Source organism: Littorina saxatilis, linkage group LG1 (genome assembly GCF_037325665.1).
Source record: "Littorina saxatilis isolate snail1 linkage group LG1, US_GU_Lsax_2.0, whole genome shotgun sequence".
NCBI lineage: Eukaryota > Metazoa > Mollusca > Gastropoda > Littorinimorpha > Littorinidae > Littorina > Littorina saxatilis.
The window spans coordinates 55,523,799-55,544,579 of NC_090245.1; the positions used below are offsets into that span (position 1 = coordinate 55,523,799).

At 42.0% G+C, this 20,781-nt stretch overlaps 2 protein-coding genes across 3 annotated transcripts in view; one reads left to right on the top strand and one right to left on the bottom strand.

Annotated features, from left to right (window-relative positions):
* The window catches only part of LOC138974613 (acid phosphatase type 7-like), a 40,222-nt gene extending 34,303 nt beyond the window's left edge, over positions 1-5,919 (top strand). For both annotated transcript variants that reach the window (XM_070347338.1, XM_070347344.1), the window contains exon 10: positions 2,432-5,919. In XM_070347338.1, the coding sequence (XP_070203439.1) occupies positions 2,432-2,776 (345 nt within the window). In that variant the 3' untranslated portion in view covers positions 2,777-5,919. The remainder of the gene's footprint in view (positions 1-2,431) is intronic.
* Positions 5,920-6,045: 126 nt separating this feature from the next.
* On the bottom strand, positions 6,046-19,332 carry LOC138950595 (uncharacterized). The gene is made up of 6 exons (XM_070322302.1): positions 19,308-19,332; positions 10,461-11,069; positions 9,673-9,921; positions 8,379-8,792; positions 7,437-8,070; positions 6,046-6,964 (listed from the first exon to the last, which is right to left on the bottom strand). The coding sequence occupies exons 1-6, from the start codon at positions 19,330-19,332 to the stop codon at positions 6,952-6,954; spliced, it is 1,944 nt and encodes a 647-aa protein (XP_070178403.1). The 3' UTR covers positions 6,046-6,951.
* Between the last annotated feature and the right edge of the window lie 1,449 nt (positions 19,333-20,781).

The following is a 20,781-nucleotide window of genomic DNA, read 5'->3' on the forward strand; positions in this document are numbered from 1 at the left end:
TATTCTTGCGAAAGTGTGCATAAATATTAGTCTCTGGCAGGAGTTACGACTGTGTTCTTCATGAGGGGCTCCGTCCACTTGGAGATTCATTGCTGCTGAAAAAGCCGATACAGCAAGTATCTTCCACTGCACTTTTAACTCTCACTGGCTTAGGCCAAATAAAAATATGTTGGTTTAGGGTAACCCGACCGACCCTATTTTTTCCCGCCGACTCTAAAACTTTTTGTCATTTCTCCAAAAAACCAAAAAAACTTTTGGCACATTTTGTGAACCATACCAAGGGAAGTAACCTCCTTTAAAATCGACTAGATTTGAATGTATATATTTTTGTTGTTGTTGTAAAAGCCGACCAACCGACCCTATCTTTTTTGGATACGTTACCCTAAACCAACATATATTTTTGTTTGGCCTTACCTCACGTTGGTCCGGTGTCAGAATAATGTGACTGGGTGAGACATGAAGCCTGTGCTGCGACTTCTGTCTTGTGTGTGGCGCACGTTATATGCCAAAGCAGCACCGCCCTGATATGGCCCTTCGTGGTCGGCTGGGCGTTAAGCAAACAATGAAACAAACAAACAAACAAACAAACCTCACGAAGTCCCTTAAACCTATACATTGCTACCGGTGTCACAGGATATTTCGGAACCCGACGAATGGGAACCATTCCGATTTATCCTGGCCCTGGTGGCAGGATATTTCGGAACCAGTTATTATGACGATCGGTAAAACACTATCAAAACAAGCAGCAACATCATCCGCTCGCAACCTGCAACACCCTTCTTGACAAGTGCCCTATTAAATGTGATCGAAAAGAGGGTTGTAGCCTAATCTAAAAAAGGAACCGAAGAACATGATCAAATAGGGTTAGGGTTCGGGTCAACAGGGATGAAGGTGGTTCCGAAATATTGTGGAGGTTCCGAAATATCGTGCCGCCAGGTGCAGAATAAATGGGAATGGTTCCGAAATATCCTAGGATTTGTCAGAACCGGTTCCGATTTATCCTGGTTCCGAAATATTCTACGACACCGGCCCTCGTTTTAAGTTTACAAACATTGCTGCTGTCTTAAATGCTTCTGTCTGTTCACTGCTTTCAACCTATATCACGACACGGTTGCTCAAAGTTTATGCATGAAAATCTTGCTTTGAAATGCGGAGCTGTTTGCTCTATGTCGCTTCTCCTTTTTCGTAACCATGCATGCGTGTTTCTTTATGATTTGTGTATAAGAGTAGTAATAAGTCAGTATTTAGTATGTTGTCTGTTCTTATTGTATTTGCTGAGTTTCAGTATATTGAGAGAAAATATTAACAAACAAATTAAGAAACACACCAAGAAACAGACAAAAATTGGCCCCAAAAATTCACACGCAGATTCAGATTAATTCTTGGCTATTGTTATTTATTTCTCATATTAAGGTCAGATAAGGATAAACTTATTTATTTCGTTTTTCTTTTGTAAGCTTTCCTAAACGCATTTTCTGTATTATTTTGAAGTTTTCATGTGTTTTGACTGCATGCTTCATTCGGGTAGACAGCTTCATATCAAGACTCTCTCCCTGACTATCGCTATAGATTCAGCTTATGAGAAACAGCAGGATTGCATACAGTGCATGAGCATGTGAATGTGCATGAATCTGTTCATCGTCAACATAACCTTTATGATCACCTTCGAAAATGATGGACTTTTACATTTTACGTGCACACTAACTTCCAATCTTTGAATTTGCAGTTGTATATTATAGGAAGCTACGTTTGTATGCAGCAGAAGACTAAAGGCAGTAAACCAGGCCTGTTGAACGTGGGAGTATGGGAACCCAGAATATGGGACACCCGGAACATCATGCAGGCTACAGTACTGGCACTACATGACATTTAATTGTCAGCACTTCTTTTGCCAGTGTCATTGTTACAATCATCAACATGAAATACAGTAACTACGTACCCCCCCCCCCCCTCCCCCCTCCCCTCCCCCCTTTTAAGACCCCATGATTTAAGAATCCCTCACTTTAAAGACCCTGTTTTCTCAGACTTTCTGTTGATATTTTCTGTAAGTGTACCCCATTTTTAAGACTCCCTCTTTTTTAAGACCTGATTTATCAGCTTTTTTTGAGGTCCCAAAAGGTGGGTTCCACTGTATTAAAATCTCCTCTCCGCAGCGGCTTGCTGCTAGTGACGCACCGGTCTTAGGGCGGTCCTTAAGTCGACTGCGTAAAGACTTCGCGAAGTCTTTTGACCGAAAACTCAGTGCTAAAGCTCCGTGAGACAGGTTCGCGTAGTCGACTTCGCCCAGTTAAGGACAGGCTTTAGTATAACGTGCTTGCTTGTTACCGAAACGAACATGATACACCTTCAGAACTCGCTGATCCATCAAGGAAACTGTCGTCGACACCGTTGTTGCCATACTGAAAGAATCGTTGACCTCTTTCCCGTGCAGGTGGCAGGCGGTGGTAAGCCAGGCGTGCTGAACGTGCACGACCCAGAAAGGGACACCAAGAACATGCTGGCGGCCGACGACAGTCGACGGCTGATCATTGGGGCCTCGTTCGGCGCTTTCGTCGTCCTGCTCGTCATCATCGTCGTGGCCATCAAGCTCCGACGACGAGGACAGAGGCGCGTTGCGCGGCGTTGGGACTCCATGGACTACAAATACGGCAAGACCAAGCTCTACGCCCCGACCAACGACGAAGAAGACGAAGACGACGACTTCAAAGAAGATAACGACTTTGAGGTGGACATTCCGGACGGAAGTCAGACCACTAAGCTGATTAATGGCAAATGAGAAGGTTCACTTGACGGCAGACAGACCACTAAGCTGATTAATGACAAATGAGAAGTTCACTTGACGGTCTGTACTTTGCTGTTGTTGGTGGGGATTTTCGTCGTTCATATCGCCTGATGCACAAACAGTGTGTGCATGGGTATGAGGGAGTGTTTGTGCATGTGTGTGTGTGTGTGTGTGTGTGTGTGTGTGTGTGTGTGTGTGTGTGTATGTATGTGTGTGTGTGTGTGTGTGTGTGTGAACGCTTGCAGAGCATACACAATACTGCTTTTTTAAAGTGTTGTTCGTGTGCCTGTGGTGCGCTCAGTCTGAATCATTCTTGTGCCTATGATTTGTAAAAACTGTAGTAAGGAAACATGGTACCCGACATACTAACAATAAAGAAGGTCCAGTTCCGCTCTGCTGCCTTAATATGTATATACATGTACTTTATTTGTGTTTGCTAAAGTGTATGCCATATGAATTATTTGCAATTTAATGAAACGAAATGTCTTTGCTAAAGCGTATGTCATATAGGCAACACAATAAAACAAATCATTGTGAGATTTGAGAGGTTCATGAAATACCTACTGTTTTGTGTATATATTTTTCTCCTATTCTAATGTTTTTGCTATAAATTGATGTAAAAGCATTAATTAAATGATATTTGTTATCATGTTTAATCGTTCTTCCAAATCCGAAACGATCATAATCAAACTGGATCAGGAAAAAATTGTCATTTTATATAATGCGAATACATGTATTATATGCATGTCAACATTTTTTTTACCCAGACTATTGGTTTTATGATTTATGTCGGTTTTATGCCCATTGTGTGCACATGTAGCTATGTGCTTACATTTTGCCAGTTATGCGTAATTCTTTCTGGAAATACTGCACTGCTTTTACAGTCGGAAGAATGATTTTGCTTATCTTAAGTTTTGTGCCTATGTAACAGCCTGCCTTTTGAAATTCACTGACGGCTTCTCTGTTTATGCAAGAACACTTCTTTTTTTATTTTTGCTTGAACTTTTAAACATTGTTATTTACAGTTTTCTTCGAAATCGAAGTGGTGTGTGTGTGTGTGTGTGTGTGTGTGTGTGTGTGTGTGTGTGTGTGTGTGTGTGTGTGTGTGTGTGTGTGTGTGTGCGTGTGTGCGTGCGTGTGTGTGTGTGTGTGTGTGTGTGTGTGTGTGTGTGTGTGTGTGTGTGTGTGAGATTTCGTGTGTGTGTGTGTGTGTGTGTGTGTGTGTGTGTGTATTGTGTGTCATCTCAGTGAAATTAGTACGAAAGGGATTTTGGTGCACTTCTCCTTATTCATACGTCATTATATGCAGGTGGGTTTGTTTTCAAAACGAATCATTTGTCTTCCAAAGAGCTGATGTAATTCTATTATGTACAGTTGAGAAGTAGAATTCCACGTTTTATGTTATGTAGGGATGCTTTTAACTGTTAAAATTCCATCCTTGTATCCTGTGAAGGTTTTTCATTGACATAAAAGGTTGTAAACTTGAAAACATATGAGGAAAATAAATCAATGGTGTTATTATGAAATAATGATACACTGAGTGCAGGAGGAAACTATGTTAAAACATTTAGTCAAAACTTGACTAAATGTAAAAATAATAAGTGCTTTAGCAGCATCTAACTGACCGGTCGCTGCACTGTTGGTTGCAGTCTTCGTGTTTCATCCCGTGAATACCTATTAACACATCTCTGTTGTCTTCTCTTCATGTTGTATTGTAAAAACGAGAGATGGTGGTTTGGTGAACTGTACACACTTTTTTCTTCAGTCTTTCTCCTGTCGTTGTTCCTGTAATCGTTGTTCTCATTTCGTTCTTAGAATATATACATATTATATATGTTAAATGTTTGAAAATGTGTCTTTTGTTTTGGGAGGTAAAGTCAATAGTACATTTTGAGATTGCATACTGTTGTTACCGACAGGAGCCTTAAATTTACAATTCTTCTTTATTCCTTTATATTGTCAAAATGGTGTGGATGTGTGTGTGTGTGTGTGTGTGTGTGTGTCTGTGTGTCTGTGTGTGTGTGTGTGTGTGTGTGTTTGCGGATTTGCATGTTCCAGGATTTAAATTAAAGCTTTAGAGAGATATTTGTGCCATGTACGAAATGTGTTAAGCTGACAGAAGAAAAAAAACATGATTTTACTTGTGTAACACAAATAGGAACAAGTCGCGTAAGGCCAACATGCTACATTTAGTCAAGCTGTCGAACTCACAGAATGAAACTGAATGCAATGCAATTTTTCAGCAAGACCGTATACTCGTAGCATCGTCAGTCCACCGCTCGTGGCAAAGGCAGTGAAATTGACAAGAAGAGCGGGGTAGTAGTTGCGCTGAGAAGGATAGCACGCTTTTCTGTACCTCTCTTCGTTTTACCTTTCTGAGCGTGTTTTTAATCCAAACATATCATATCTATATGTTTTTGGAATCGGGAACCGACAAGGAATAAGATGAAAGTGTTTTTAAATTGATTTCGGAAGTTTAATTTTGATCATAATTTTTATATTTTTAATTTTCAGAGCTTGTTTTTAATCAAAATATAACATATTTATATGTTTTTGGAATCAGAAAATGATGAAGAATAAGATGAACGTAAATTTGGATCGTTTTATAAAAAATAATTTTTTTACAATTTTCAGATTTTTAATGACCAAAGTCATTAATTAATTTTTAAGCCACCAAGCTGAAATGCAATACCGAAGTCCGGCCTTTGTCGAAGATTGCTTGGCCAAAATTTCAATCAATTTGATTGAAAAATGAGGGTGTGACAGTGCCGCCTCAACTTTTACAAAAAGCCGGATATGACGTCATCAAAGGTATTTATCGAAAAAAAGAAAAAAAAACGTCCGGGGATATCATTCCCAGGAACTCTCATGTAAAATTTCATAAAGATCGGTCCAGTAGTTTGGTCTGAATCGCTCTACACACACACACGCACAGACACACACACACACACACACATACACCACGACCCTCGTCTCGATTCCCCCTCCATGTTAAAACATTTAGTCAAAACTTGACTAAATGTAAAAACAATCAATACAAACTGTAGTCCTATACTGTCAATGACATGATTATTAGAAAGAAAAGTCTTTGTTCATTTTCAAACCCAAGTTAGGGAAAATAAACCTGTGGAACAATTGTTGATTTGAACTGAATTGTATCTTAGTGTCTGGATTTGCAACACAAACACACACAGACACACACACAGACACACACACACCAACACACTAACACACGCCACACACACACAAAGTCCAAAAACCAAAACAATAAATACTTGCAGGGATTTATTTACTCATTGTATAATTATGTAGGCTACACATTATGTATTCGTACACTGCACCCGGCACAAAATGTTATTTTCATACGGTAGATGAAATTCAAGTAACTGTACATTCTTCACATTTTTATTCACACTTTGTACAAACATTAACAAATAAATAGATTTGAAGTTGTTTTCTGTACATTTTTGTACATTGATTCATAAATATACACGTAGACAATTTCTTTTTTTACACACGAGTCAACCGGTTTTAGGGACCGTGGCAATATTACGATTTAGCCCCTGGTGAGCTTTGTCACCACACTGAATAAATAATCTGAACATTTGCACTCTTCTTTTAGTATGTGACGTCCCTTCACAGTGCTTTATCGGGAGATGCAGTAATCTAAAAATGCCGGAAATGAAGTCGCCGAATGACCATTACCCACTGGCTGATATTTCAACTATCAAAAACTCCGTAATTTTGATGTGAACCAGAACACTTGACGTAATATTAACACGGCGGCACAATCACATTTCCGGTTTTTAGTCTTTAGTCAAGAATAAATCATTATGACAAGAAAATTATGCAAGTCACACATACCCGAAAACTGCTTGAAAGCACACAGGTCATATATGCAGACATACACACAGATACACACACACACGCACGCACGCACGCACGCACACACACGCACACGCTCGCACACAAATACACACACATATATATATATGCATGCACGCAAACACACACACACACACACACACACATTTACCCACACGCATATGACTTGGTTGAGAGTGGCCCGGTGAGGCGAGAATGATTGTCAATCAAAGATGAGGTCAGGGAAGGATAAATTCCTGAGCTGCCATTGACGAAAAGTTTTACAAAAACGAGGATGGCTTGGATCACGAAAGAGTGCTGAAACAGAATGAAGAAAAAGAGTTTGAAGTTATAGGTCAGACGATATCACAAGGAGATATAAAATACATTCATGTTTACATTCTGAAGAAAGGACGCCATTGCAGTATTAACAGGGAGAGGCATAGACAGATATATGGATAGACAAAAACAAACACACCTTCCATGATTACTTCTGCGGCCGATGAGAGTTCAAACGTGAGAAGAAAAAAGAGTGCGCGGACTTGGCGCATTGAGAAAGAACTATACTGCATAAATGAGAAAGTTACCTACTTTTTCCAAAAAGGTCTGAACGTTAACAGAAATCGTAACAGACAAGGAAAAAGACAAACTTACTCGCGAATGTGACAGTTCTAAATTATATAGAAAGAGACAGCAACATGTAAGTAAGCTTTATGCAAACAATGAACATTTACACAACAAAGACACATTTACAGTCTATAAAATGAAATATAGACGAGTTAGCACTCACCAGTTGTGTGTGCGGATTCCACAGGGAGCACAGACGTTCTGCGGGAAGTCACAGCGGCCAGTGAGAGCGTTGAAGTAGAAGCCGCCCTGCTCCACCGAGCACTGGCCGTAGCTCACAAAGTGTCCAGCCCTGCAGGTGTAGTAGAACTGACAGCCCTTGAGGGGCGAGGGGTAGCGGCCGTCAGCCTTGTCCCTGCAGGAGGGAGCCAGGCCACAGGGGGGCGGGGTGTCGTTGGGCAGCTGGCACAGGCCCTTCTCCTGGTGGAACACTCTGCCGGGCGGGCAGGCGCGCTGTCGGACCAGCAGGTTGTTCTTGCAGCGGTACGACGCCTGGCAGTTGGAGGCCATGTCCGCGTACTGACCGTCGGGCGTGTCCAGGCAAGGGTTGGGCCGCTGTCCGCACGGGGCCGGCACGTGGGTCAGGGAGAACTGGCAGCGCTGGGTGCGAGGGTCGAAGGTGCCGAGGTCACACTTGTGGTAGGTCTTGAGCAGGGACTGCTGGCACTCGTAGTAGAGCGCGCAGCGGCCGTAAGGGTCGGCGTACAGCCCGTCCTCCATGTGGCCACACAGCGACAGCGACACGCCCAGGCTGCTACGACCGTTGGCCGAGTGGTTGCTGCACGGAGGAGGGATGCCTGCAATGTTCGTAAGCAGCTACTATTACACATTTTGTCGAGGGAGAAATCCGCTCAAGTTGCATTTCTAGAAAGCAAAAAAGCATTAACCGACAGTAAAATAATAAGGGGCAGAGCTACAAAAAAATTACACAGGGTAAATATGGGGCATTTGTAAGATGTGGTTTATTTGGTAGATAATAAACCCAGCTTCACCTGATACTGGTAATTTATTGGCTTGTCACATTTTTGCTGCAAAGATTAACCAGAACACTGCTAATTAAAAGGATAAGAAGAAGTAAACAGTAAAACTAGAAATATCAACCCACCCGGAGCATTTTTCCTGCGACAAGTCTGTCTTTCAGGGTGGAAGACGGTACCGGTGGGACACTCAAAGCGACCCTGGATGACGTCGTCGGCACACTCGTAGAAGACGCCACAGCGACCCGTCTCATCCGGGTACCTGCCATCGTGGCGGCCCTGGCAAGATGGCTGCATGCCGCCGTGCGCCTTGGGGATGTCCATCCAGCTCTCGCAGCGCATTGTGTCCGGGGAGAAGATGGGTTTGTCCTGAGGACACTCCAGCTGCTGGAGGGCGCGCTGGTCTTTGCACAGCAAGTAGCGCGGCGTCCACTCGCGACCGGGGTGTGGCTGCAGACCGTCGCTCAGCCCCACGCAGCTCCCGTGACGAAGGCTGTACGACTGGCGGTGGGCCGTCTGGCAGTGAAGCTGGCGGTACTCACCTGTGGGGGTACATAAAAACAACCTGCGGTACTTTTATAGCATAGATAAACCAGAAGACGATCGAGTATATTACTCAGTCAGCAGACCTTGATATGCCCATTGGTATTGGTTTTTCGGAAAACATGTCCCAGGAATTGTTTTTTTCATGCATTGAACGCAACAAACCATAAGACTGTCATCTGACACCCCACCCCCTGATAATCCTCTTGGGATTTTTTTAATTGATTTATTTGTGTACCTTGCACCCGACTGGCTTGCGATTACTGTCTGTGTTTCACCGTTTGCAGTTGTGACTTGTCGAACTAATGTATACTCGGTACTTTCTGTACAACTTTCATATCATCGTCTGCAGAAACGAGGCATTAATGTGATATTATTTCCTGAAATTATCGAAATAGGCCAGAAGCGCTTTAGTCCTCTTGAAACATGTCTCTGGCTTTGTGTCTAGTCTCAGTAAGAACGATGTAGCTTTCTCAGGGTAGTTCTGATTTGATGACCCCCTCTCGATTGTTTCAGCATAGGTTAGACCCCCTGGTAACTGAGCCCAAAAAAAGACAGCAAACAGTGAATCAAGTTTGTCGGTTTAAACACGCAATCCTTTGTCTCACTAGATTCTTGTTAAATGTTCTATTGGAGCAGGTACCATTGACATTGTCAAATTTGAATAAAGAACAGTGATGGCAACACCATTGAATTTGACCTGTACAAACCTATATACTAGGTGTGTCCAGAGGGATATAAATTATAGAAACAGCTCTATTTAGAGCCACTAAATTATTTAGCTGTGTTCCTTAAATACATACACACAGGCTCGCGGCATTGTAAATACTGAATTACGAACAAACCATTGATTAAAATAACGAAACAACCAGAACTCACATGGGTCAAGGAAGAGGCCGCGCTTGCCACAGTCGACGTCGGCGTAGTGCACACAGGTGTGTGTGGCGAGAGAGAAGAGCTGGGGGTAGGGGCACTCCTCCGTCAGTCCGTCCCACCCGTCCCTGTCCGACTTCGCCCTCCCCTCGTTCGTGACGGGGGCGGAGCAGTTGTAGAACCAGTGGCAGCGGCCGGGGTGGGGCAGGTAGGTCTGCTCCCCGCTGAACACACACGGGTGGTTGGGCAGCACGCCTGTTGGGTGGGAACATAAGGAGGTGGATGGTCAGAGGTCAGGTAGCTTGAAAATCATTGCTGTCAGTCTCTACGATGCTTGGTCAGGGGCACTTCGATGTGTAACTTGAGGTTATGCTTTTAGACATTGGTCTGAATATTTGCCATGTTGGCTCGAATGTTAGTTGGACTGCTGCATGATTGCACCGATCATAAGGTTCGTCTTAAACAAGAATCTAAGATCATAAAAGCGGTGGTTAAAAATAATTGTTTGACTGAAGGTTTCTTTACAACAAAAACCCAATGTTCAGATTTAAAAGAAAAGCATGAACGCTAAAATGACAATCAGCTTTTTAATACAGAGAAAAGAAATCTTTCATGGCATTCAAGCAAGAAAGTCAGAAAGCTGATCTCGAGATGTCATCAAAAGGAAAGGAAGTGAACTTAATTTAACATATCAAATACACATAGTACCAAATACATCATCCTATGTAAAAGATGACGAGATAGACCGACAGACAGATAGACAGAGAGAAGTGTGTTCAGGCTGTGAGACGCACGCAGTAATGTTTCCCGTTGTCGCTGGTCAGGGTGCAGTGGGTCCAGGAGGGCGTCCATGCGGTCCGAAGCGGCCGTCCAGTTGCGGGCAGCGCGCGTCACGGAGAAGGCTGTGGGCTGTGGTGGCTGCCGCAGAGAGTGTGGGGGAGGGGGCAAGGAGAGGTGGGGGCAGTCGTCCCACAGGGAATGGATGGGCACGCAGTTTCGGGCACCCACGGACCACACGGTATGGTCCGGGCACTGAGGCATGCGGATGGGCCGACCGCCCACGCAGATGAAGTAATGGAAGCAGCTCTGTGGGTCACGCACCCAGTGAATGCCGGGCTCCGGGGGGCAGGGCTGGGGGTAGTGGGGGTGGCGGGGGTGGGACATGATGAAGTGCAGCTGCACCACGCCGAAGACGCTGAGGACGATGAAGGAGAGGAGGAAGCGCTCGCGGGGGCCGGTGATCATGGCGCGCAGCTTGAGGGAGGAGAGGGAGGAGAAGGAGGCGGTGGAGGGGTCGGCACCACTCTTGGCGGGCAGCACCTTGGACTCAATGGTGGAGGAGAGACGGCCTGCAGTGCTCACTGCAAGGCCCTGGCTGGTCACTGTGGACTGAAGCGTCCTGTCTGAAATATGAAGTGGTCAGTTAGATCTGAATGGAATATAGCAACAGTTCTTACTGCAAGGCCCTGGTTGGTCACTGCTGACTCGACAGTCATGTCTGAAATAAAGTGGTCAGTTAGGTCTGAAAGGAATGCATACTGAAGTACATACTGCAAGGCCCTATGTAGACATTGATCGCGCTTCTTATCTGACACAACGGTTAGGTAGGTGGACTGTAAAGCCAACAGTCAGTTGGGATAGTTTAAAGTCAGGTTTCTAAAGGAATAACACTGTAGGCAGGTTCTCCCTCTCGGAAATACGGTGGGTAGGTCAGTTTTAACGTCAGTAGCTAAAAAAGAGTTGAACGGTATAAGTAATTCGCATTGACAAGTACGCATTTCCTGGGGCAGGAGTAATGTCAAGTCTTGACGGGGAAAACCGGGAAGACTCATGCCTTAGCTCCGATCTCAAAAGTGTGCCGACTGACTTGACGGATGTGTTCACGCATTGGTAGTGTGTATGTGTGTGTGCAGGCGTATGTGTACCTCCACACTGCCTCTCTCTGTGTTATCGTATTTGATTACATAAGCAGCATATAAGTAACGATTATTATCGTTTGTCTTGTATTTCATATCTTAACGAATTACTGCCTTCCATAAACAAAATGTACATTTACTTGAACTTACAGGTTGCATGTCTTAGAGTTGATGTTCTCTTCCCACGCACTTTCGTCCTAGTCTCTCCTTGTGGTTGCTTGTACGTTCTCCCCCCTCCCCCTCCCGCCCGACCGACACCCTCTTCTTTTTTCTCTGCTGTAGATTCTTCTGTTCTTATTTAGTTCCCAATCCCCATTCCTTCAATTTGTTCTTGTTTATTGTTGTTATGTCCACCACTATAACAATGTGTGTAATTTAGTATTGTTCTGGCCACGTAGTATAAGCATTTGCTTGAGTGCGTGTCCTAGTTGTATGTTTTGAATTGTTTCATGCGAAACATTTTGAATAAAATGTTGTTTAAACCAAAAGTGTGCCGATGACGCACTCATCTCAGGTCATAACTTTCTTTCTGTATCAAGGCTGGAATCTACGCCTTGTAAAAGTGAAATATTTAAAAGGGAACTTTTTGTGTAAGTACAAGGAGTGACACGGGAGGAAATAACAAACAAAAGAATGCTCAACGAGCTTATTTCTGAGATACCGACTGAAACTTAAATATGGGGTCTGGTTTTTTTACACAAATATTACTGAAGAAATTACTCAGATTCTACCGTGGATAAGTAAACAAATCAACAAATAAATGATCACACCGGAAGAAGACCGATGAAGGAACTTTGTACCCACTTTTGAAACTAAATTCCAAGCATAAAACACAAACGCACATGAAATCAAACGTGTACAATTGATGAGAAACTTGTAACATTTTCTTACATTCGAAGTAAGTATGATCTGTAAAATTATGAGTGCCCCTAAACGCACTAAATTGGAATTGTGGTTCTCCTACTTTCTCTATTCCCCAATAATTTTGACAGATAACATGCCCCTCCAGAAAACGTAAATAATATTAACATGACATTCACAAAAGACAGTGTCTAAGTAAGTTTAAAGATGGCTAAGGAGAGAAATAACATGAAAAGCGGGAGGCATTAAGCCCATATTTATAAGATAATGTATGAAACTTGAATATGGGGTATCAGACGTTTGCACTATAATTACTACTGAATAACTTTGTGAAATTAAAAAGAAAAAATACACCTTTCGTTGTTGTACATACTGTCCTGTGGGAAACGTACATTGGGCGAGCGACCTATTTCTAGGCTTTTACTAGGGGTAAGAGCATTTGTTCCACTTGAACTCATACCAAAAATCAACTTCTCCTCAGTCTTATTCGTCGCTGGTCTGTCCTAGTCGATCTAAGGGGATACCATATTATTAGAAACACTTGGACCAAATACCGAACGGAAGGAACTACTCGGGGCACGAGACGACAGCGCCTTACGTCTGTCTTGTCAAAATACATGTTGGGAAGCAAAAACCAAACAAAACATCAAAGCAAAACAACAAACGATGTTCGTGACCATAATGAATATTTCACAGAGTTTGTTTGTTTTTCTCAACAAAGAAACACGTTCTTTTTCTACAAAGCCTGTTTGCATTTTAAATCACGTTAGGGGAACATCCTAAACTCAGGTCAAAAATGAGTTACTTCCCTTCGGGTCTCATTCTATCCCTGACAGCCTTTGTTTTTCTTGTCTGGAGAGGAAATCGATTTTTTACATATTTAGATCTTTTCGTAATGTGTTATGGATATAAGCAGATTCGCGATCGTCGATAATGATTTTTCATGGTGTTGTGTAATTTTTAAATTACAAAGGAATTGATATGTAAGACAGTTTCAAGCAAGCTATCTTTCGCGGATGTATATACTGTGCAAACAACTCTAAAGTGTCACGTGATAATCAACTTTGGCTCCGGTGCGCGCCGGTGCAGACGATTTTTTCTGTAACCAGTTGAGAGTGATGCAACCATATATCACGGTCTCCTTTCGACAGCAGTCTCAAAATTTCGACTTGTTTTGACCTTAGAACGATGTCTGTATCATAACTGTGAAGAACAGAACGGAGATCACTGTCGAAGTCGGCCAATCTGTAATCATTTTCGTCTCGCGAACACTGATCTCAAATTTAGACCAGTGCTCGCGAAAAACATATGGGAGATAACTCTGTATTCTTGTTAGATTCGCGCAATAGTTTAGCATGCTGTCAGAGAGAAACTGGCAATAGCCGTGGAGCGATGATTATCAGAATGGTTAGGGGAAATCCTATGTATACCCCCCCCCCCCCCCCTTTGTGCTTTATTGATTTTACAGTATATTGCATTATCAAATACATTTCCTCTCAAAAATCGCCTACACCGGAGACAATAATAAATAACAAGTCGCGTAAGGCGAAAATACAACATTTAGTCAAGTAGCTGTCGAACTCACAGAATGAAACTGAACGCAATGCAACGCAGCAAGACCGTATACTCGTAGTCCACCGCTCACGGCATAGGCAGTGAAATTGACAAGAAGAGCGGGGTAGTAGTTGCGCTGGGAAGGATAGCACGCTTTTCTGTACCTCTCTTCGTTTTAACTTTCTGAGCGTGTTTTTAATCGAAACATATCATATCTATATGTTTTTGGAATCAGGAACCGACAAGGAATAAGATGAAAGTGTTTTTAAATTGATTTGGAAAATTTAATTTTGATAATAATTTTTATATATTTAATTTTCAGAGCTTGTTTTTAATCCAAATATAACATCTTTACATGTTTTTGGAATCAGCAAATGATGGAGAATAAGGTAAACGTAAATTTGGATCGTTTTATAAAACTTTTTTTTTTTACAATTTTCAGATTTTTAATGACCAAAGTCATTAATTAATTTTTAAGCCACCACGCTGAAATGCAATACCGAAGTCCGGGCTTCGTCGAACATTACCCGACCAAAATTTCAACCAATTTGGTTGAAAAATGAGGGCGTGACAGTGCTGCCTCAACTTTCACGAAAAGCCGGATATGATGTCACCAAAGACATTTATCGAAAAAACGAAAAAACCGTCTGAGGATATCATACCCAGGAACTCTCATGTCAAATTTCATAAAGATCGGTCCAGTAGTTTAGTCTGAATCGCTCTACACACACACACACACACACAGACAGACACACACACGCACATACACCACGACCCTCGTCTCGATTCCCCCCTCTACGTTTAAACATTTAGTCAAAACTTGACTAAATGTAAAAATATAGAATAGAAAGGACCTGCGAACACTTACTTTAAACACTGGCTACAATTGGTTAAGTTTTGCCAATAGATATGAACTACTTTTTCCATAACTTACTTACTATTCAATAATTATGGAATCTAGAAAAGATACTAGACTTTCGCAGAAAAAAGTAACCAACGTCTGATCAATAATTCTTAACGAAAATTATTAATCATCATAATATCTCAAGACGCACTCTTAAGCTGTTCTTACAAACATTTTCAAGTACGAGTAAAATAAATAAAAAGCTCGTCCACAGATTAATATCTTGAAGTTTGTTTGACGTTCATCTCACTCGTGAAAAACAGACCAGATTCATCAGAGAGGATACATACTATTTACGTTCTGAACAAGGACTTTCGATTTGTCTGTGAATGTCTGAAATACGTCTTTGTCAAGATCAAAGGAACACAATGTAAGAGAAAATAGTATAACTTACAAGTAAGCAGACGATGGGATGTCCTGGGCAGAAACACAGCACACACCGTGTCCACACGAAAATAAGCACCAGGTTGTCAAAACTTCTCAGTTCTGCAGACAAAAATGAAGTTCTGAACCTAAATAGTGTCTCTGTCTCAAACTTTTCCTGACAAGTTTCGAAACTGCAGCAAAAATGATCGGCCCAGGAACTTCCAAAGTGGAGCACTTGGTTTTTACAAAAAACGAAGACGTGAGCTCGTTGCAGACGACACCTTTGGAATGAGGAACTCCGGTTGCAGTTTGGTCTTGTGATCGTTATGACGGTGCCTCTTTGACCTCACTTTCTCGGCGGCTGGAAATAGAAGCGGAGTACGTGTCTTCGCTTGCAGTTCACCAGTAGGTGATGTTCCGATTTTATCCCCACAGCGCAGGTGGACGCTACATCTATTCCTTCTTGGTTTTCTCTTCTTGTTGCTCTCACGATCTCCTTCCTTTCTTTCTATTGTAACGTTGTTGCTGGCTGGACAGCGGAGCTGAATTTGTACTGGACAGTCCTGGCCTTGGCGTTTTATACTGATGGTCAGCGCCTGCAGTTTCAGGAGTGGGCTCCTTACTTGCGCATGGCCCTCCTTTCTCCCTCCGCACCCCCTCCCCCCCCCCCCCCCCCTCCTGGTCTGGCCGTGAAACAGAAGTCTGGTGACTGTTTGGTACACGTGACTTGGACTTGAAGCAGCAATGTTGTGTTGAGTTTTGCTGTGTCAATGGCGATGCAGGCTATTTTTGGCATTGACAACAAAACGTCGTCGACTCCGATGTCATTGTCACGCTCTTCAGTGCTAATTTGTACGATACTGTGTCAATGTCGGCCTTAACAATTTCTCCGCTTTCTTCTTGTTCTTATTTCTCTTTTTACATTTAGTCAAGTTTTGACTAAATGTTTTAACGTAGAGGGGGAATCGAGACGAGGGTCGTGGTGTATGTGTGTCTGTCTGTCTGTCTGTCTGTCTGTCTGTCTGTGTGTGTGTGTGTGTGTGTAGAGCGATTCAGACTAAACTACTGGACCGATCTTTATGAAATTTGACATGAGAGTTCCTGGGTATGATATCCTCAGACGTTTTTTCATTTTTTTGATAAATGTCTTTGATGACGTCATATCCGGCTTTTCGTGAAAGTTGAGGCGGCACTGTCACGCTCTCATTTTTCAACCAAACTGGTTGAAATTTTTAAGTAATCTCCGACGAAGCCCGGACTTCGGTATTGCATTTCAGCTTGGTGGCTTAAAAATTAATTAATGACTTTGGTCATTAAAAATCTGAAAATTGTAAAAAAAACAATTTTTTATAAAACGATCCAAATTTACGTTCATCTTATTCTCCATCATTTTCTGATTCCAAAAACATATAAATATGTTATATTTGGATTAAAAACAAGCTCTGAAAATTAAAAATATAAAAATTATTATCAAAATTAAATTTTCGAAATCAATTTAAAAACACTTTCATCTTATTCCTTGTCGGTTCCTGATTCCAAAAACATATAGATATGATATGTTTGGATTAAAAACACGCTCAGAAAGTTAAAACGAAGAGAGGTACAGAAAAGCGTGCTATCCTTCTCAGCGCAACTACTACCCCGCTCTTCTTGTCAATTTCACTGCCTTTGCCATGAGCGGTGGACTGACGATGCTACGAGTATACGGTCTTGCTGCGTTGCATTGCGTTCAGTTTCATTCTGTGAGTTCGACAGCTACTTGACTAAATGTTGTATTTTCGCCTTACGCGACTTGTTTACATTTAGTCAAGTTTTGACTAAATGTTTTAACATAGAGGGGGAATCGAGACGAGGGTCGTGGTGTATGTGTGTGTGTGTGTGTGTAGAGCGATTCAGAGTAAACTACTGGACCGATCTTTATGAAATTTTACATGAGAGTTCCTGGGTATGATATCCCCAGATAGTTTTTTCATTTTTTCGATAAATGTATTTTATGACGTCATATCCGGCTTTTTGTAAAAGTTGAGGCGGCACTGTCACACCCTCATTTTTCAATCAAATTAATTGAAATTTTGGCCAAGCAATCTTCGACGAAGGCCGGACTTCGGTATTGCATTTCAGCATGGAGGCTTACAAATTAATTAATGACTTTGGTCATTAAAAATCTGAAAATTGTGATTAAAATTATTTTTTTATAAAACGATCCAAAATTACTTTTATTTTATTCTTCATCATGTTCTGATTCCAAAAACATATAAATATGTTATATTCGGATTAAAAACAAGCTCTAAAAATTAAAAATATAAAAATTATGATTAAAATTAAATTTCCGAAATCGTTTTACAAACTATTTCATCTTATTCCTTGTCGGTTCCTGATTCCAAAAACATATAGATATGATATGTTTGGATGAAAAACACGCTCAGAAAGTTAAAACGAAGAGAGTTACAGTAAAGCGTGCAATGAAGCACAGCGCAACCGCTACCGCGCCAAACAGGCTCGTCACTTTCACTGCCTTTTGCACTAGCGGCGGACTACGTTCAGTTTCATTCTGTGAGTTCCACAGCTTGACTAAATCATAGACCAAAAATGGTCTGTGACTAAATGTAGTAATTTCGCCTTACGCGACTTGTTTTCTTTTTTACAAGATATCTGGGGAATTTCCTCTCTCTGTTTCCCTCTTTTATTTCTTTTCCCGTCGTTTCTACTTTTAGCCTTCCACATTCTTCATTTTGTTTTGACATTCCCCCCCCTCCCCCTCCCCCCTTCTTCTCTCTCTCTCTCACTCCCTCCCAAAATGCCTTACACCCAGACCGACACTCATTGAAAACTATTTTGATCAGCACTCGCAGTGAAATGTGATCATACTTAGTAAGTAAGAAAGACGGGCATGATCTTTGAAGATATAAAAAAAAAATCAACAATAAAGTATAATTTGCACCGAGTATATCCTTGCATTTAAAAGTTCTTTTCGTACCAGCTGCAGAAGCTTGAAAACATTATGATTCTAAATGAGAACAGGGATGCTGAAAAAAACCAGTTAAGCCTGCTTGGAAAAAAAAGGTGTACCATTATTTTGTGACGTTTTGAGAGAATATTATCTGAACGAAAATGTCAATCTGCCTTAGATAAAAGAGTAAATAAGTAAATGAAGAACTAAATAGAAAAATGTAAACGATAAACTATCAGTAAAATAGTAATAAAATAGTAATCTTGTGACCTACGGCCGTCCTTCTTTGAAAACAGAGCTTCCCGAAACGAACATTCAGCGTAAACAAAATGACTGAAAAACATAGGCCTATGAACACGAACAAACACACGCACGATCACAATCATGCACGTACAAAAGCACCCCCCGCGGGTTAGGGGGAAGAATTTACCCGATGCTCCCCAGCATGTCGTAAGATTCTGTTTCTCCTTTTACCCTTGTTAAGTGTTTCTTGTATAGAATATAGTCAATTTTTGTAAAGATTTTAGTGAAGCAGTATGTAAGAAATGTTAAGTCCTTTGTACTGGAAACTTGCATTCTCCCAGTAAGGTAATATATTGTACTACGTTGCAAGCCCCTGGAGCAAATTTTTGATTAGTGCTTTTGTGAACAAGAAACAATTGACACGTGGCTCTATCCCATCTCCCCCCTTTCCCCGTCGCAATATAACCTTCGTGGTTGAAAACGACGTTAAACACCAAATAAAGAAAGAAAACGTACAAAAGCAAACATAATCACTTTGAGCCAGCAGCTAATTGTGCGTGCGTGCATGCGTGCGTGCCGTAATGCGTGCGTACGTGTGTGTGCGTGTGTGAATGAGAATGTGTGTGTGTGCGTGTGTCTGTGTGTGTTTGTGTTTGTGTGTGTGTATACGTATGTGTTTCTATTTGTATGCATGTGTGCGTATGTGTTTGTAAGTGTTTGCGCGCGTGCGTGTGTACTCTTTGGCAGAGGAAACCTGCACGTGTTTTCGCAAGCATACGTCAGTATTGCTGTATGTCAGAGGTTTTGGAAAGCAGTACGTAAACACTTTCCAACTGACGACACTGACTGTGTGCCGATGGTTTTCCTTGCATCACTGTTAACCCAAAGTATCAAAGAGTCAAGTCTCAGTGGGTTGGAGCTGCATTCTACTTTGGCATGTGTTTCTTGAGACCCTGCTTTCTACACATGTTGTGCACATTTGTTTCTCTGCCACACATACAGTGTTTTCAAAGATGGCCGATTATCCGTTCCGACTGACACCAGCGACCTCCGTAATGCCGAAGATTCAGAGATTACTTTTCTCTGTTGGTGGAAAGAAAGGTACAAAGAAAACATTTAACTTTGAAATACCTTCGGTACTAGAGAGCTAGCTACTGGCACTGTACTAGCCCGATTTGTCGTCACTCATTGATTCGTGCATCGCACACACACACACACACACATGCACATGCACAAACACACGCACACACACGCGCACACACACACACGCAGACGCACGCATACACTGACAAACACACAAACACGCAGGGTGTATATAAAAACATTAACATGCGAACGGTGGATATAACAATGAGGGCCCCAAAGGGTTTAAAATCGTGATCGTGATTGGCGTTTTTTGACCTTTCTGTGACCGTGATTGCCGAAATTTCCATTTCTGTGATCGTGATGGGACTTTGCCCGTGATCCGTGATGACAAAAAAATCAATTCTCGTGATCGTGATCGTCATTTGTTTTCGTGATCGTGATGGGCATTATTGCAAAGCATTATATTTTCAACGTACATTTTTCACAGCTGTATCACTCTATAATCCTCTATTCGTCAAGGAGCCAATTCCGATTGAAGGGAAGCAACAACACATTCAGAAATATGATTTTGACAGCGATTGCTTCCCTCACACACAAAAAAAGATCCAATCAGAAGGCAAATTGCAAAAGTCTGCCAAACTTCATCCAATGGAAGGGCTTCGTGCAAAAGTTTTGAGTGCATTCGGTCAAATTCGAATTCGAAGATCAAAAATGGCGTGCAGCGGTACTGTCATCGAACTTCTGTTATATTTTGTGGATTCAAGCCAGACCAAAGCAGGCGGCGAGAATGCCTTCCTTGGTGGAAAGGCCGTCAGGATACGGGTCGGTCTTTCCGAAGACGAAATATCAAGGTATGTTGATCTATGTTGCTCTATGACTGTTCTGAATGTAGGCAAAGATCTTGAAATTTGTTCAAGATCTTTGAGTTTGAGTGAGATCATTGACATTGACATTGTCGACATTGCCACGTCCGGCTGTCACTCGCTCAGTGTGACCTCGACTGGCTCGAGATCGAGTCTGCGTGTAGCCAAAACCGAAACTAGAAATGTGTTTTTCATCCCAGCAACGTGGACACGCTTGGCATAGATTCTAATTGTCGCTTCTTTGCATTAAGCTTGGATTTACTTTAGCGCCTGTAAACTTTAATATCAACAATGGGAATTCAGAAACAGTTACAATGGCGGGGAGACGTGCCAGTTTGGGTCACTTGATCCTCATGTCAAAGACGATCAAAG